Source organism: Anser cygnoides, chromosome 1, assembly GCF_040182565.1.
Source record: "Anser cygnoides isolate HZ-2024a breed goose chromosome 1, Taihu_goose_T2T_genome, whole genome shotgun sequence".
In the NCBI taxonomy this organism is placed as follows: domain Eukaryota; kingdom Metazoa; phylum Chordata; class Aves; order Anseriformes; family Anatidae; genus Anser; species Anser cygnoides.
This window is the reverse complement of record NC_089873.1, coordinates 195,622,771-195,642,500: the sequence shown is the minus strand read 5'-3', so window position 1 is coordinate 195,642,500 and position 19,730 is coordinate 195,622,771. Positions and strand designations below refer to the sequence as shown.

The following is a 19,730-nucleotide window of genomic DNA, read 5'->3' as shown; positions in this document are numbered from 1 at the left end:
TGATCTCTAGAAATATAGATGAACAAGTGCAAAACCTGCATATGCTCCATATGTCAGGCTCCTATCCACTCAAAGATAAATCTAAGCTCAAAACAACACTTATTGGAGAATATGAAGTTTAAGTGATTCCTATGATTACACTAACAAAACAAACAAACAAACAAAATATCAATAACTTCAAGCTTTTTAATTTGTTTTGAAGACCTGGAAATAATTTCTCAATGAGCACAGTCAAGGTATTTCCCTGGCTGTCTCTTCATCAGAGTTAAGTTCCATGCATACTCCTCAGTCTGGGCTTACTGGAGCACATCTTTGCTTCCTGCACAACTAGTTTGCATTCCTGAGGGAATGTACAAATATCTAAGGAGGTTGTTTCTTACTTCCCACCCCATGGGACCAGGATTCAGGATGGGAACGCACCTGGAATGGGAATCTGGGAAGTGTTCTCAGCTACTGCAATACAGAACTCTGCCTTCCCACATTTTTCATTGTCCTCTTTACTCATATTTCATTCCAACTGCAAGACTAAATTACACAGTACCTTGAAACGACATATTTCTTTTATGAAAGCTGAAATGTATTCCATTTAAAGGAATACTGCAAAATTCATCCTTAAGATGAAATTATTGCGTTTGACTCTATAAGAAACCTTTGAAGTCATTAGTATCTCTCAGTGGGCTTTTCTTTCATCTGTTTTCTGCCCTAAGTTGTAGATCTGGAAACTTAGGGAAAGGCTATGGTATATGGCAATGTGGTGTTCCACACTTTTCATTCGGATTTCATTATTCCTGTCCATGACTTCTAGTTCTGTTGCAAATGGAATACCTTTTTAACTGGTATGGGACAAAGACCAAAGAAAAGAGAGATCTTCACCATTCCAGTTTTATATTAAGGCAACAGTCCCAGCACTCACCACAGACAGCAATTTATTTCATATCCATATTCTATGTCATTGACTTCTCCCCATATGTCCTTCTACCCATATCCTTCTCCCAAATACATCCCTGTAAATCAGTAATGAACTTACAATATTGTCATTCAGTGTGGGACTCGTACTACCCAGCTTTGGTCACACTAAAGTCAAGCCTCTAATTTTAACTTTCAATTCATTCTCTATTCAATCATAATCTTTCTATTGTCAGTGATGAGAAAAATGAACTTCCATGGCATGATTCATTCCATCTTGAAGTCTAGAAACATCATTTTACCCATTTACTACAGCAGGACCCCAAAATTCATGTCTTCACTTAATTGCTTCCATGCCCAGCCTGCAGTTTAATATAAAAAACTGCTCCCATGTTATCATCTTTTTTTTTTTTTTTTCTCTCTTTTTTTTTTTTTTTCCTGAGCCAGGATGGCCAAAGACTTGGATGACTTAGTTTGTGAAACTCTCAGAAGACCCTGGGTGAGCTGTTATCTTCTCTTGCACCATGTGCCTTTCAAAGTGCACTACAGAATGTTCCTGCCCCCAGAAAGTACTCTGTAACAGGAAAGAGATTGCACAAGTGTGTTGGCCGCTAGTGCTGAGATACTGTCTGTCAGCAGCAACAGCAAGATCCCAATTAGCTTAAATAAATAAATAAATAAATAAATAAATCCTGTATTTTGGCATGCAGGTCAAGGATGTTATTAAATCAGTCAAGCAAGAAGGAAAGAGGTGAAGTATTTTGGGCTGTCTATGGTAGAAAGATATGAACGAGTCAATCTAAAATACAAATCCCATGAATAAATGTTAAAGTGACATTGGAGACTGGAGAGAAACTGGATAGGTTATTTCATGGAGAGGTGATGCATGTGTGCTCTTTCTTTGGAATGCAGTTCAGAAAGGCTGCTACTGAGAATGGTCTAAGTATGCTTGATCCTGGAGGATCCCACAGGACATACCTGAAGTATTGTGTCCAGTTCTGGGTCCCCAGTACCAGAGAGACCTGGACATACTGGAGAGAGCCCAACACAGGGACACCAGAGATGATGAAGGCACTGGAGCATCTCTGCTGTGAGCAGAGGCTGGGAGAGCTGGGGCTGCTCAGCCTGGAGAAGAGGAGGCTCAGGGGGATCTCATCCGTGTCCCTCAATCCCTGAAGGGAGGGTGCAGAGAGGCCGGAGCCAGGCTCTGCTCAGCGGTGCCCAGTGCCAGGACAGGAGGCCATGGGCACAGCCGGGCACCCAGGAGGCTCCCTCTGAGCACCAGGCAGCACTTCTGTGCTGGGAGGGTGACGGAGCCCTGGCACAGGCTGCCCAGAGAGGCTGTGGGGTCTCCTCCTTGGGGATCTCCAAAAGCCTCCTGGACGTGGTCCTGGGCAGCCTGCTCTGGGTGTCCCTGCTCGGGCAGGGGTTCGACCAGACCTCCAGGGGTCCCTTCCAATCTCAGCCATTCTGTGATCCTGAGGTAGCTTCTAGACCTACATTTCTATCTGTATATATAACAAAGATAGAATACTGACCTTTTCTAAATTAACCAAAATGCATATGTTTTCTTGATGTGTGAATAGAAACAAAAGCTTAGGTCTGTTTGCATTTTCAAGTTTTCTATATGATTTTCCACTGCACAGAAAAGCTTTGAAATACAGTTAAATTGTATGACATTGTGAACCTTGAAAACATCTGTTAGCTTAAAGTACTTTGGGCTGTTTTTTTTGTTTGTATGTTTTTTTTTTTTTTTTTCCAGAAATGAATTCTACATGTTGGATACACTATCATTTATAGAGTTCCCCAAATCTTTGGGATACTTTAAGAAAAATCCCATTTTTTAAAGGCGGCAAAAGTTTTCAAAATAGCATTCAGGAATCTTCTTTAGTTTCTATCTTAGTGTTTGGCTCTCTTAGCTTCTGCCTTTCAACTTTTCAAAATTAACTCCTAAGCAATGAAAACTTATGCCTCAATTTCAAGGTAACTCTGAAATGCTTTTGTGATGTTGAATTCTGCTTTTTGGAAAACCCCTCCCATGTCAGGAGAAGTGGACTACAAGTGCCTGTCTATGAAGTTCAGTTCATCTGGTAAAGCTCATTTTTAAAAGTATCTTACTACAAATCCCAGCTTCTTTCCCAAGAGTCTAATTATGAATCAATTGCTCTTACCAGGCCTGAGGGCATTTTATTTTTAGTGAGTTTAATGATGCCACATGCTGGCAAGTTCATGAGCATTTTACAAGAAGAGTTTTATTCAAACTTCTTTCTATAGCACCTACTTAGCAGTCTTAAGCATAAATCTTACAGTATCCAGCATATGGAGGAATTCTTTTATCTACACATTGATTCACAGAGTGCTGTTTTCTTTGTGAAAGGAAAATAGACAAATGGTTCTTGCTGTGTATACAACATCTAGTATTCTAAAATTTGGGTGTGGGTTTTTGTTCTTTTTTTTCACTAGTTAAAATACAGACATGCAAGAAGAATTACAGTTTACATTATGCCAACATCAGGTTTGCACACAACAGTCATGGAACACATAAGTCATAATGCATAAATGATTTCTCTCTTTTGTAGGCAAGTATGAAACTGCAAAAATCATATTGAATGTTTACAACGAATAAAAAACGCTCTGGTTGGCATTCTGCCTTATGTGAGGTAGTTGCAATGTCAAAGTAAAGAACTGTCTAACGAAATAAGCAACCATTAAAATAATCATGTATAACTTAAGACACACATTTCAGTTTAATGTGATAGGACTTTTCCAGTAGTAAGAAAGGTCTTAGATTGCTGTAGCTACCCCTAGTATTAAAACTACCACTGAACAGCAACCTCATCAAGATTATATGAGCTTTCATTTATCTGTCTTGAAATTTCTATATTCTCCTAACTTCCCTAAGTATCCTCCACGTTCATTTCAGAAATTAGAGTACAACTTATGAATACTATTTGAAAGAATGAAAACTCTGCATTACGGAGGGCTGAAGTATATGAAAGGCCAGCCTTAAGTTGTCAGGATTGTGCTAAGTATCCTCTAGGTCTGGGACAATACTGGACTGTTGACACAGAAATAGCTTAGGCTGATGGAAAGTGAAATCAATATTCTCCAGTCCTTCAGAAGAACTAAAATTTAGACAGCTGAAAAACCTGACACAAGGAAACAAAGGACTTAAGTGTTAATAACATAGCATGAGGAAGACCTGCATGCTGTAAAAGGGCACACTCCTGGCCATGGTTCTTTTCTACCCACTGTAACTGAGCTTTCTTCTCAATATGGAGCAGGGAGCCCCAAAGGAGGATAAACTTCTGGGTGCTGCCCAAACAAAACTTCAGGATGTAGCCAGTGTTCACACACAAACTGTGGACATGGGAAGCACTCCCACAACCAGCAAGCTGGACTTAAGCTCTCAGGCTCCCCGGCAGTCTGAGAGAAATGTAACGGGACACATAAACAAATGAGGGCTTCTCAGGTAAGAGAAAAGTGGAAGGATGGACTAAAGAGAGAGAGAAGGAAATATATACTAGCACGGTATTCCTGAAGAAATCATACACAGAAGCAGAAGTCCTGGACTCTTAAGAGGATTCTTGGGTGATTAATTGCCTAGAGCAGGGGAACATGCACAGATGTTTTAGCGCTTTGTGCAGGTCTGTATGTTTATAAAGTAAAGAATGACTCTTCTGGAGCCTGCATATCTGTTTACCTCATTTGTACTTCTCCCTAAAGACAAGAAGTGTAAATCCACCACAAGGCTGCAAAACAAATGCAGGCTTAAAGTAATGGGAAGTCTTGAAATATCCTGGAGCTCTCTGGTGATAATAACGCAGATGTGCAGGGTGATTTCAGACAGAAAGGAGCCTTTCGTGTTTTGTTTTGTTTTTTAAATATAACCCCAAAACACTTCTGATTTCCCCAAAAAATATTGGCACCCAGCTTTGCCCTGTCTCCATAATGGAGTGAGACACTCTGTGTGGCAGCAAAGTCCATGCACAGGCTGGAGAAAGTCAGTGCTACAGCCTGCTCAGAGCAAGAAAAGCAAGAAGGTTCAGAAGCCCTCTGTGGTGTGACCTGAACAGAGCAGCCTGCTAAAGGGCAGCTCTACACGGCTGGGTGGCACCACAGAGAGAAGAGTTTCTGCATGATGGGGATTTTATTCTATTATCCACTCTAACCTGACTTTAAATTAACAAGAAGAAGCAACACTTGTTCCATCGGTAATCCCCAAATTTGCATCAATTTATCTTTAAATAGGTATATTATAATATTTTCTGTATATACTATTGCTCATAAGAGAGTGTCAGTATAGTTTACATATTTTAATTGCATTTCATACAATCTTCATTCAGTAGATGCCTCAGCTGAAGCTAAAAGAATTTGAATCCTTCCCAACATAGTCAAGTAGTTGCACTGAACACACAAGGTTAAAACCAAGGAAATGATGGAAAGAAGACAAAAGTAGTGGCCATAAGTTTTACGTGAAAACTTGCAAATTATGTTTTTTAACTTATGGAACATTAAGCTTGCAAAACTTCAGAACGGTCTGAAGCTCATGAATCCCTGTCGTTGCAGTATTCTTTAGTCATTATAGCACCAACAATAAACTTAATGACTTATATGTGATTGTGTACAAATATCTTACACCAAGGAGGATAGTTAAGGAAGTAGGAAAGTACTTAAATTGCTTTTCTGTTTTTGTTTGTTTGTTTGTTTTGTTTTAACTAAAAATGAATACTGATTTCTGCTGGTTGAAAATGCAGCCGAATCAGTTATATAGCAGAAGATGTACAGCAAAGAAATTTTGCCAGCTGACAATAATTCATTGCCCAAAACATTTAGTACTCTGTGCTCAGTTATGAAAAGTGGGACTCATCACTTAACAGAAAGTGAAGTTCAGGGTTAGGAGAAAATCCACCTTGAAGAAACGTCTTCAGCAATGAATATTGCAGTGTCCAGAGAAAGGACAAAGAAACCCAGCCAACATACACAGCCACCAGCCAATGAATGCATGACCAAAAAAACAGCCACAGCACGTGCTGTCTTTACTGTATACAGCAGTTAAAGGACAAAGAAGAGACACGGGGTTGTTTCAGAAAGGTAACAGAGGAGAAAAGAGTTAAGAAAGCAGGCCTACCCAGGCAAAAAGACTCAACAACAAAAGTATTTAAAATGAGCCTATATCAAAGACATTATTTAGAGAGAGAAACAGAGGCTGCAGGAAGCTTGAACATAGAAGACTTCAGCCTGCAGGGATAAGTTTTAAATGCTAGCCACGGCTGTGGCATATCTAAATAGTTTTTTTAATAAATAGGTGGCTTAGCTGAAGCATCGTTTCCCAGCTCTTGGCTCACAAATGACAGGAATTCAGATACAGAGAAAAACAGGTCAAAACAAAGATACAGTCAAGTCAACCAGTATATACTTTACCCAAAGCAATTGCTTTCAAAATTTATTGAGATCTTATCTTTCTCAGTACTTTTTCTCCTGGAGCCCATGTTTCTATCTGCATGTCCACAGACACTGACTTACCAAGCAGCTCAGGTCTTCAAATCTGCAACTGCATTGCTATAATTTGCACTCCCTGCTTGACAGCATCCTTTTCTCCCACTCCTCAGTACCAAGCCAAACATGATTAGCTCAGATAGTCAGCAGCACCAGTTCCCAAAGGCACTGCCAGGTCTCAGTTCTCTCGCATCCTCTCTCCTTTGTGATTACCCCAAGAGTGTCCCTATTCATCTTTTTATCAAAGCTATATGTAAGCAGATTCTTTCTAAAGTTTCACTCTCTAAAACACAAATTTCTAGAACTGTCACCCAGGCTCGTATCATGATGCATCTCAATTACTGTGATGTTCTCCTTCAGCCTGTAGGAATGTAATCTGTCATCCCTCGTATCCATTTAAAATTCTGCTGTGAAGTTTATTTTCAGAGCCTATCATTTGCCTGTGTCATTCATACCTGCGCATCATTCCACTGGATACCCTTTCCCTGTCTCATTAGTTATAACTACTTACTTTCATTTCCAAGGTATTTCAAAGTCTGACTCATCCCCCTTCAGCCCTCAACAAACATTTCTTATTCTTCAACCAACACATCATTACGCTTGCCCTCCATGTTCTATGTTAAATACAGGCATCTTTGTTCTTCTTTCCATGTCATACTTCTCTGTAAATATTCCTGAATGAATAGTATGAGACAATTGAAAAGTGTTATGTTCATTACGTTCATTGTCTGACTCCAAAATTAGAAGCACTGAGGTTCTGAATTTAAAATGCTGTAACAGTAAAGCTGGGTGAATAATTTACAGCATGGAATCTATTTAATGAATTTTGCTTAATATTCTGTTTACAAAATGATGAATATTTGGTATTCAGAAGTACTCTCCAAATAATCTTTGCAAATTATTCTTTCCATGTTGCTTCAACACAAGCAAATTTGAAAATTGTTGTGTTTTGATGTATACATAATATAGGTCACAAGATGAATTTCTGTAGCCTAGTTACAGGACTATATCTTAGAGGCAGGCTGCGGGTACAAACACTGGTGATTACATATCTAAAATTCACTGCTTGACAATAACTTCTAAAATTATAGTTGTGGTGTTGATCATACTAATAAAATTAGCTTCCAGAATATCATCTGAACAAATGAAAAATATAAATACATGAGCTATTTTTATTTAAAAATGCAAATGCATTTTCAAAAGGAATTGTCATTTTATTTTAAGCCTGTTTCTCTAAGGAAATGAAAGAGGGTTCAACGCCCAGGTTTTCTGTCTTTCTGTAATGCTTAACTGAGTCACTTTCACCTAACCCCACAGTAACTTTTTTAGACTCCTAGTTAAAAGGAAAAAAATGAAGAAAAAATAAACCCTAAAGATTTCAAAGACCAAGTTCCCACAGGTTGGGAGAAGATCCATGACTGGATGGATGTGGGAGATTCAGAACAGTGTCCCCAGCGGTGGAACTGACTGTCATGTGAGCCCGGCAACAACACGATCTTGTTGGCATCCCGGGCTCAGCGATCAGCAAGCAGGGCAGGTGCACACAGCTCCAAAATAACCACAGCACACACCACCCTGCTCACTGGGAGGGGGGCTGTGGAGCAAATTCAGTGGTGGTGGGGCTGTAGGGATGCTCAAGGGACATGGGGGAGTAGGGTGATGAATGAAAACCTAGGATGAAGTGATCTGAGGAAGAACTAGATGTATTAAGGCAGTAACAGTGGAGAAAGGGTGTTAGATACCCTTCCATAGAAAAATAGGATTTGTTTATTCCTATTCTCATAGAATTACATGGGGGTCTAATTTTTTTTGGAGTACTTGTACCTTTTTGGGATGCATAAATCTTACTTTGCCTATCTGAGCAGCCACCATATTATTTCACTGGTCAGGACAATATTGCTGTGCAGTAACATCTTTCATCCAAAGTGGCGCAAAGAAAGCTAGGTGAAGGGCAGTAATACAAGGTCTAAATGACATAATATTTGTGAGTTATGTAAAAATATTCTTTCATAGTGTTCTCACAGGACTCAGCCAACCTTCCTTCCAAACAGGTCAGAGAGTATGAGATACTTTACTTCCTATTGCTACGCAACTGCAGTTTTTAACAAAAAATGTCCTGAATGCCTCAAAACAGTTAACTAAAATAAATCATCTGGGAAAACACTAACTACACCCATGTACCAGATACAGCATGTGAAACAGGGTCACTAGATATGGCTCTCAGCTGTGGGTCAGAAGTCTCTCAAGTCACATTCTCAGAGTTGGCTTGAGAACCAGTGCTTTAACAGATTAATACAAACCAAGATCAAACTTCCAATCTTTTCCAGCTATAACACCACAAACATTTTCAAATGATGGTCACTACCTTCCGTTGTAGCCCTCTTCGAGCATGGCATTTGGCTTCTGAGCAGGAGTGAAGGTGTTTTTAGTTTTTTGTTTCTCACTGCTCTAGTCTGCCGGTCAAAGGCAATAAATTATATTAATCTCCCTGTCTTGGGTGTGTTTGCCTGTGATGGTAACTGTTGAGTGATCTTCCTGTCCTCATCTCAGCCCTTGAGGCCTTTCCCTCATATTTTCTCCTCGCCTTCCTTTTAGGACAGGGAATGAGAGAGTGTGGTGGTGTTCAACTGCCCTCCATGGTAAAACCAATAAAATGGACAACAGCTGTCTTCCTCCTTGTGTTCAGTGGAAAGTTAAATCCTTTATTACCCTCTTTTTAAGTGAATGCCTTGTTCTTTATGGAAATCTTTAATTTATGAAAAATTATTAAATTAATAATAAATTAATAAAAATAAATTAATAAAATTAATTTATTGAAAATATAAGTGTCTAAACCTGAAAACATTCAGGTTTCCGCTGAAACAGAAATTATTTGAGTGCCTTCCAGGAGATGTGTTTTAGGCTAGGATAATCACTATGGACTTCAGCACCCTTAGTACACTGACCAATGTGTCACTTAAAGGAAACCAGACTATATAACCAGACTGTAACTCAGGAGGTGTATGTCCCTGTAAGAAAACAGGAATATGGCATATATTCCCATGGGGGAAACACAATGACATCTCAGCATCAAAGTATTTGATCTTCAGTGGACATACTTCAAATTTAATTTTTTTCCTGTGAAACTAATAACTGCCTTTCCCATTTTTAAAGGCAAAGTCTGTAATTTAAGAAGGTGGCTACTGGTAAGTTTTTCTATCTCAATTTCAATTAGATTTTGCTAACTTAGGGCTTGAGCTGTTACCTTGTAGATGTCCAGGAATCCACACTGATGGTCAAACCGTGTGTATAGTTCGTTCAGCATGCTGATGACCTGCATGGGTGTGCACTGTGCGCAGATGGCAGTGAAGCCAACAATGTCCGAAAAGAGCATGGTGACATCATCAAATTTCCTGGCCTGAACCTGCTGCCCCTGCCACAACTGCTGAGCCACTTCTTCAGGGAAAATAGAAATAAGGAGATCTACTGTTTTCTTTTTCTCCTCTTCCAGGGCTTGGTGTGTGCATTCTAGTGTTGCCTTCAGCTTATCCATTCGTTTTTTCAAGCCATCCTGGGCCTTCGCTTGCTCCCCAACCAATATGACATCGCGAGTAGCATCGTGGATAGGAATGTCCGAAAGGTGGAGGCCTCGGCCCATCAGTTCATCCAGCTTGTCCACACAGGGGGACCCCAGAAACAAAATTGAATTTGATTCTGGCACATGAATCATTTGTCCTTTAATTTCCATCACCTGAAAAATAAAAATAAGAACAGTTTAGAAAAGTAAAAATCAGTTTATAGGTGGATCTCCATTCTATCTTCCCCCTATTTACTCTTCAGATAGAATGATAGCCTTTTATACCACCTTTTCAAGTAATGAGACTCAATAGTCTACCCACCAAGGTGAGTCATAAAATATCCTATACTCACACAAAAATATTCCCAAATCAGATGTTGGACTCCATTCCAGCCCGATTAAATACAAAAGCAATCACAATTACATGTATTTCTCAGAATCGGTATAAATACTGTTTCTAAGTTTTGCTCCTAAAATGTACCTGGTCTTAAATCCAAATTCCAAATTAGCTTCTTCTCTGTTAATTAGATACAAATTCTAAAACCATAAAATGAAAAGGAAGCTACAACTATCTGAAAGCAGACCAGTTAAATAGTGAAGTAGTTCTTTTTCAGCAAACAGCTACTAATTCAAATGTGGCCATGCCATTGAGTAGTCAAATAAGAACAGACATGAGAAAGAATTCTATAAAATAATGAATGGCACGGAAAAAGTGCATCAGTCCTCCTATTTCCATCTGCCTTCTCGTATATGCAGAGTACTTGAAGGGTGACATTCTGTTAGAGTTTGCAGATTTCTTGCTGATACAGATCTGTATAATTTGCATTTGCAGAACAGAAGGAGGAACAGTAGGAAAGGAGTATCAGAAAAGATCAAGGGCTCCATTGCACTGTTTTACCAATTTTACATTTGCCTGTTAAATGGCTAGGTGTCCCAACTTCTGAATGATGTCCAGTGCCTGATAATGAATGAGATCCTGGCTCATTAACTCTTGCACCAGGACGGCAGTTCAGCACAAAAATATCAGATTGAAATGCACATTGAAACTCAACTGTAGTGATATATTTCAAGTTTGGGGCTACATACATTCTGATTTTTAATAACTTACTCAGGTCACACAAGAAAAAGTGTCAGTTAAAGCACTATTTTTCACCTGATTATAGTATAAAAAAAAAACAAACAAACAAACAAAGATGAACATGTTTTGCTTAAACAGAAAAGAATTAAATAGGATAAAGTAGCCATCTTTGTAAACACAGCCTCTCATAGGCTCTGCCATGAACCACATTCACTGTTAATGTTTTCATTCCAGGAGTACACAAAGAGCAGGGCAATACACACTAGGTGACCTAAAAAAACCCAGTCTTTAACCCAAGAGATCTCAGATCAAGGATCTCAGAGTCAAAACAGATGCAACAAACAAACCTTTTGCATCTAAGCAAAGAATTCTCATAAGCGTTAGGAACCATGTCTTAATTCTGTATTTTTATATTCCACAAAATCCCTCCTGAAACAAAAAGGTCTCCTCCAGTCACAATTTCATGCTTCATGCACACATTTTCACATGATTCAGCATATCACTTAATCCTCCTTCCATCCATAATCCTCCCAAGCAAAACAGGAAAACCTCAGGCAGAGAACCCAGAGGTGTCTGTAATAGCAATGTGATTTAAGCATCCAGAGGTCATAGAATCATAGAATCATAGAATATCCTGAGTTGGAAGGGACCCTTAAGGATCATCAAGTCCAACTCTTGATACCGCACAGGTCTACCCAAAAGTTCAGACCATGTGACTAAGTGCACAGTCCAATCTCTTCTTAAATTCAGACAGGCTCGGTGCAGTGACCACTTCCCTGGGGAGCCTGTTCCAGTGTGCAACCACCCTCTCTGTGAAGAACCCCCTCCTGATGTCGAGCCTAAATTTCCCCTGCCTCAGCTTAACCCCGTTCCCACGGGTCCTGTCACTGGTGTTAATGGAGAAAAGGTCTCCTGCCTCTCGACACCCCCTTACGAGGAAGTTGTAGACTGTGATGAGGTCTCCCCTCAGCCTCCTCTTCTCCAGGCTGAACAGGCCCAGTGACCTCAGCCGTTCCTCGTACGTCTTCCCCTCCAGGCCTTTCACCATCTTCGTAGCCCTCCTCTGTACACTCTCCAACAGTTTCATGTCCTTTTTATACTGTGGTGCCCAGAACTGCACACAGTACTCGAGGTGAGGCCGCACCAGGGCAGAGTAGAGCGGGACAATCACCTCCCTTGACCTACTAGCGATGCCGTGCTTGATGCACCCCAGGATACGGTTGGCCCTCCTGGCCGCCAGGGCACACTGCTGGCTCATATTCAACTTGCTGTCTACCACGACCCCCAGATCCCTCTCTTCTAGGCTGCTCTCTAGCGTCTCATCGCCCAGTCTGTACGTGCAGCCAGGGTTTCCCCGTCCCAGGTGCAGGACCCGGCACTTGCTCTTATTGAACTTCATGCGGTTGGTGATCGCCCAGCTCTCCAACCTATCCAGATCCCTCTGCAAGGCCTTTCCACCCTCAATCGAGTCCACAACTCCTCCAAGTTTGGTGTCATCAGCAAACTTGCTCAAAATACCTTCTATTACTACATCCAGATCGTTTATAAAAATATTGAAAAGTATCGGCCCTAAAATGGAGCCTTGAGGGACCCCACTGGTGACCGCCCGCCAGCCTGACGCAGCCCCATTTACCATAACCCTTTGGGCCCTGCCCGTTAGCCAATTGCTCACCCATCGTATGATGTTTTTATTTAGCTGTATGGTGGACATTTTGTCCAGTAGGATCCTATGGGAAACCGTGTCAAAAGCCTTGCTGAAGTCCAAAAAAATCACATCAGCTGGTTTCCCTTGGTCCATCATACGGGTGATCTTATCATAAAAGGAAATCAGGTTAGTTAGGCAGGACCTGCCCTTCACAAACCCATGCTGGCTGGGACCAATGACTGCTTTGTCCCCCAGGTGCGCCTCAATAAGTTCGAGAACCATCTTCTCCATGATTTTACCAGGCACTGACGTGAGACTGACAGGCCTGTAATTGCTAGGGTCTTCTTTCTGACCCTTCTTGTAAATCGGCACAACATTTGCCAGCTTCCAGTCTACCGGGACCTCTCCAAATTCCCAGGATCGTTGAAAAATAATTGAGAGAGGTTCCGCGATGACGTCCGCCAGCTCTTTCAGCACCCGGGGATGAATCCCATCCGGACCCATGGACTTGTAGGGATCCAGGTGGAGTAGCAAATCCCGCACACGTTCAGGGTCAGTTGGGAGTTTGTCATCCCCACCGTCCCGGTCCTCCAGCTCAGGGCACCCTGGGTCCCGAAGCCCATCATCGGCATTGAAGACAGAGGCAAAGAAGGCATTAAGCGTCTCTGCTTTGCCTATGTCATTGTCTGTGAGGAGACCTTCCCTATCAAGGAGCGGCCCTATGTATTCTTTAGTTCTCCTTTTTCCATTCACATATCTGAAAAAGCCCTTTTTATTTTCTCTCACAGACACAGCCAGCTTCAACTCTAGGTGTGCTTTGGCCACACGAATTTTCTGCCTACAAACACGAACAGCATCCCTGTATTCTTTCCATGACACCTGGCCCTCCTTCCAGTAGCGAAACACTCTCTGTTTCCGCCTAATCTCCATTAGAATGTTCCTGGTCAGCCACGCCGGCCTCCTGCCCCGCCTGCCTGACTTGCGATATTTAGGAATTGCTTGATCTTGTGCTTCTAGGAGGCATCGTTTAAAGAATGACCAGCACTGGTGGACATCGAGGCCTTCAAGAGCAGTTTCCCAGGGGACCTTGCTGACTAGTTCCCTGAGCAGCCTGAAGTCCGCTTTCCCCATATCTAGGGATGAGGTTTTGGTGGCACTTTTCCTTCTGTCACCGTAAATTTTGAACTCAACCACTTCATGGTCGCTTTGACCAAGGCGGCCACCAATCACCACATCTCCCACCAGACCCTCTCTGTTTTCTAGCAACAGGTCTAGGAGGGCACCTTTCCTAGTTGGCTCCGTTAGCACCTGCACCAAGAAGTTATCATCTAGGTGCTTCATGAACCTCCTGGACTTGCTCGTGTCAGCCGTGTGGCACTCCCAGTTAACGTCTGGCAAGTTGAAGTCCCCCATAAGGACAAGGGGAGTTAATCTCGAGGCCAAGAGGCTTCCAGAGGTCTGGAAGCTCCTGCTGTGCTGACAGCTACTCCTGCGTGGGACCTTCCATGTTTGGGGGAGATGTAGGGCAGCTCCTGTTTCTATTAGGAATTTCCTACATCAAGTAATTTGCTGTTATTGCAGATCCTACTGTCAATATGAGGACAAGCCTATCCTGTCCCCATGTCCCATCCATTGAAGCATACCCCATCCTGCCAGCAACGCAGCACATGCAACTTCTGATGTCAGCCTGGGAACTCAGCAAATGCAAGAAAATAAAAGAAATTAAAATTGTCAATTTTCCAAATTTATATTCCCACATACCTACTAATATCTACATTTCTAAACCTTGTTTCCTCAACTCTGATCTGGGAGAGCAATCTCTGGGAGAAAGCTGATCAGCTATCTAGCTGGGCAGATCGACTACTCCAAGACTAATTGTTCTTTTTAATTTTTAAAACATATGGCTCCCTTCTTAACACATAAGGGAAATAGATGCTTTCTTCCTGCATGCAGCCTCATGCTGTCAAAGGACACACGTGAAATTGTTTTAACTCTGAAGTGCAAATTGCTAAATGTGAAATACATAATTTAGCATTTCTATATTCTCTTCTTACTTTTTCACCCTTTCCAGAGAGTTTTTCTTTTTTCCTATGTCCAGAACATCACTGGTGTACAAAATAAATGTACCTCATATTATCACTTCTCTCTTCCACCTCCAGGAGAAAAGCGGATGTCAGCTCCAGAGGTAAGAGTGTGACCACAGCCCCTGGCTTGCCTGGCCCGTCAGCAGGCAAGCCACCTGGCTTGGAGCCGTGCTTCTCCTGACAACCTGCTGTGAGACTAGAAGAAAATTAATGCACCCCTCTGTGCTCCTGCTTCTCTTTTGTCAATTTTAGGTGTTAAACTCTTTGATGTGATCTCTATCTGTGTGAATATATTGTGCCAACCATCCCCGAGTGGATTCTTCCCTGGGAACACTGACCGAGTGACTAACGCAGTAAGCAGGCACTCCGGAATCCTGTGCTCTGCCTCTGGGTAACCCCAGGCAAATTATCAACTCTAAGTGCTTATTTGTGCTTTCATCACAGCAGGAACAATGATATCGACCTCCCTATAACACGTTTTGAGACTTCTGTGTGAGAAGCAGTGAAAGACAAGGGCAATTCTGTAAAATGCCTAACTAATAATAGCCTGTTCCTCTGCCCAAGTGAGCTGAGCCCCTGCCTAAACAGGGTTGAGGGCTTCTACAGCATGTTGAGAGACATCTGCAAAGGAGCTGCTCGGTTTCCTAAAAGTGTCTGTTGCAGTTTAGCCCAGCAGAAAGCTAAGCACCACACAGCCGCAGTTGGATGGGGAACTGGAAAAGAAAAAGGTAAAACTCATGGGTTGAGATAAAGATAGTTTAATAGGACAGAAAAAGAAGGGATGATGATGATAATAGATGATAATAATGATGATAATAATGATGATGATGATAATAATAACAATAATAATAATAATAAAGAATATAGAAAGCAAGTAATGCATAACGTGATTGCTCACTATCTGCTGAGTGATCCCGAGCTAGTCCCAGAGCAGTGGTTGCCCTCCAGGCAGCCCCCCCAGTTTTATTGTTCCATTGCATGGGACATCCCTTTGGCCAGCTCCTGGCTGTGTCCCCTCCTGGCTGTGTCCCCTCCCAGCTCGTTGTGCACCCCCAGGTACCTCGCTGGCAGGGCAGCACCAGGAGCCGAACAGTCCTTGGCTCTGTGTGAGCGCTGCTCTGCAACAGCTAAACATCAGTGTGTTACCAACATTATTTTTCTCCTAAATCCAGAACACAACACTATACCAGCCTCCATGGAGAAAATTAACTCCATCTCAGCTGAAACAGGACAGCATCAGATGTTCAATGCTATTTAGACTTTACCCTCTGAAGATTTTTATCATTTGCTTAACAGGAATTGTTGATACTTTCTATCATTCTTTGCGTGTCATATTACTGATTTCAGTGATTCTTGATGTTGGTTGTTTCTTTTTTTTTTTCCTTTTTTTTTTTTTTTTCCAAACTAGCCTGCTAACCTCTTCAAGAGGACAAGCAGAAAAAAAAGTTGTCCCAGCTTGCCTGGGGAAACACACGCTTACAAGACACAGCAACAGAGAACAGCAAAGACTACATCCTTCTGCTCAGCCTTTACAAAGTCCTCTCCCTTCCAAAGAAGTTTCAGAGATGATTCAGACCTATTCTAGTGAGCTTTGAACTGCAGCTATGATTCAGCAGAATCTCCTTTTCTTCCCTTTGGAGTGTCTCGCCTCTTCTCTGTATCTTGAAGTATAACTGAACAAAACGGAACATGGGGTTTTCTTGGAGCTAGCCACAGCAAGTTGCACTTCTGGGCAGCTCCCCAGAGCTGTCCAGCTCTAAACCCAGACCATAAGCCTACAGGCAATCAGGATTACATCATCTATCTTTTTTGTAAGCAGGGAAAGATTGAAACACTTCTGTCATCTGTTATATTTCATTACTGCTACATTTTATTGCATTCCTATCTCTTTAATTATCTTCTCACAGAATAAAATGAGAATAATTCCACTGTTTTCAGAGGTCATTTTCTGATATACAGTGGTGTAATGGAATTGGGAACATTTTGAAATGAGCAATTGCATCTTATGTTTTACAGGATTATGTTGCTGTGAAATCCTAAGTAGCTCCATGAAATTAATAATAAAATAATAATAATAATAATAATAATAATAAAAAGTTGCTCTTTTACTCTCACTGCAAACCCACTGCAAAGAAAAGAGAGCACAAAAAAAAATCCCTGATGCCCCAGGACTCTTCCTGCCTTCCTCTCCCAAAAGACCCACCCAGGCAACACTGACAGACTAAAGCTGCTGTTTGACAACATGAGACGGTCTCCTATTGTGCTGTATACCAACAGCTACTTCAACAGGTACACATCCCCCCAGCTCTGCAAGCTCTTGGTTCACACCACACTGGGATTAGGTATGGATCTTCTGCAAAATACTAATGGGAACATGAGGCGGTATTTTTGAGAAAGATTTGAGGGTTTAAGAGTTAATTTTCTTTGCTCTTAGGCCTGGCCCATGTATTCTGTAACCTCTGCAATCTTCCCACAAATTTCAGTGGAGCTTCTTCTCTGACTTTGATCAGTACATAATCCTTCCTGAATTGCCATAAAAGCTTTCTGTTTTTAGGGTTCTTTTTTATTAGGAGTGGGTTAGGAAACTCAGAGTGCTGTGTCACACTTTTGTAAACAGTTGCACTCACATGCTTTACGTCATTCAATGAATAAAATCAATGACAATAAACAGACCTTCTTGTTTAAAAGGCATATTATTAATTAGAGGACTGGGGGAACTGGGGGAAAATCAGCTTATGACAAAGAAGCCTGGACACCATCACACATTTCAAGGTACAAAGAAAATAACATAAGCTCATAAAAAAAAGAAAGCATTACTTCATATTGAGGATGAAAGTATAGGGTAACTTCTAGAAAGGTGAATTAGCTGCTAACCTAAAATCTAAACCAGCCGTGTTCACTTCTTTGAATGCCCTCTTGGATACATGACAGTGTCTTGTGAACATTTACAGCAAGATATTCCAAAGTATTTAAGCAGTTAGGGGCTATGGGGATTTTGTGAGCACTGGACAAGGCAGACAGTAACTTCTCAAAAGTAAAATAATGACTCTGGTTGGCATGTTTCCAGGTGACGCATCTAGAAGAAGGGCTGCAACTACAATGAAGACAACGAAATTCAAAAAATCTCTTAAATTGGAGAAATGGGCTAAGAACAGAATTCCAAACAAGGGCAATGAATAAACTAAGACAGAAATAATCAAATACAAAAATAAATGCAGAATAACAGTTCCTAAGAAGATAGCTCAGAGTCTACAGAGTAGAAGAGAAGAATGTAACCCAACAAGTCATGCTGTCATTAAGAATGAAAACATTTTACAAGGCTCTATAAGCAATTATATAGCTTGCAAAACATAGGAAGTAATTCTCCTCTGACCATCAGTGTTCAGGTCCCAGATGGATGAATGTGTTCATGTTTGGTACAACACATAAAGAAAGAAAGAAAGAGATGGATCAATTGGAGAAAGTCTGGTGAATTTGATGAAATGTCTAGAAAATATGACATACAAAAAAAGTAGGATGGTTTACCCTAAAGAAAAAAAAGTCTCGGGATTGGGATATGAAATTCTGCAAACATAGTAAGAGCTAATGCAAAGAAGACAGACTGTCCTACACATCCAATGGGAAAAACTTTACAGAGAAGGACTTGGTGTTCATGGTGGACTCCACGCTCAACATGATCTAGCAATGTACCCTTGTGGCAAAGAAGGCTAATTGTACCCCGGTCTGCATTAAGAGGAGCGCTGCCAAAAGGTTGAGAGAGATGATCCTTCCCCTCTACTCAGCACTGGTGAGGCCACACCTGGAGTACTGTGTTCAGTTCTGGGCTCCCCGGTACAAGAGAAACATGGACCTACCAGACAGTGTCCAGCAGAGGACCATGAAGATGATGAAGACATTGTGGCACCTCTCCTATGACCCTTCTTTGTGGGTCCCTTCCATCTCAGGATACCCTATGATTCTATGTTTGGCCAAGAGAACTGGGATGCTTCAGCCTGGAGAAGAGAAGCTTTGGGTAGGGCATGATCTTATCAATGTCTATAAATACCTGAACAAAGCGTGCAAACAGGATGGAGCCAGGCTCTTTTCAGCAGTGCCCAGTCACAAAATAAGAAGCAAGGGGCACAAACTGGCAAACAGGAGGTTCCCTCTGAACATCAGGAGACACTTCTTTACTGTGTGGGTGATGGAGCAGTGGAACAGATTGCCCAGGGAGGTTGTGGAGTTTCCCTCCTTGGAAATATTCAAAAGTCATCTGAACAAGGAAAAGTCATTACAATCTCCCCAATACTCCAGCTCTGCTTGTAGAGCGGGGTAAGTCAAAGTAATAGGCAATAGAACTAAATGTGGAGAAAGATTCATAGGAATTAAAAAAAAAAAATCAGATTCACATGAAAACCAGATCTTATCTGTAGGCACAAAGCATCTAAATTCAATAAATGAATCACAACAAAATACCAGCTTCCAATACACATATCTTTTGCTGAAAAAAGCAAAGAGAAATATATATCATCTCCACAGAAATGGAAAAAAAAATTTTCAGTTGAGCCTTAATGCAACTGCGTAAATGAGGCAGAGTTTGCTCAGCACAACCCAGGACGTTCTCAGGTTCTTTTTGAAGCAGAACCCTGAGCATTTGCTTATGAGCTTGGATTTCCAGCTCAATGCATTGTCAAAAGAACATGATTCCACACAGCAGCAAAGTGACTGTTAAAAATTTTTGGTTATTTATAGAAGTCCCTGGGGTGTTACATAATGTGCAATAGTCCCCAAACCAAAGGGAGTAAATTTAACATTTTATGTGTGTTAGATTCTTCATAAATATAGAATGGCAGCATGAATGTTGTGCTTTGTATGCAACTTTACTTAACTGTAAAGTATGAAACGTTACTTAATCCCTTAAAACCGCTGTTAGGTCACACACACTTGGATTAGCATAGTAGGTTTTCAGGTATCAATAACACA

The 19,730-nt window shown here is 41.3% G+C and overlaps 1 protein-coding gene across 2 annotated transcripts in view; it reads right to left on the bottom strand.

The window, feature by feature from the left end:
• The window catches only part of GUCY1A2 (guanylate cyclase 1 soluble subunit alpha 2), a 171,033-nt gene that overhangs the window by 68,228 nt on the left and 83,075 nt on the right, over positions 1-19,730 (bottom strand). For both annotated transcript variants that reach the window (XM_066989833.1, XM_048078173.2), the window contains exon 5: positions 9,650-10,135. In XM_066989833.1, coding sequence (XP_066845934.1) covers positions 9,650-10,135 — 486 coding nt within the window. The remainder of the gene's footprint in view (positions 1-9,649; positions 10,136-19,730) is intronic.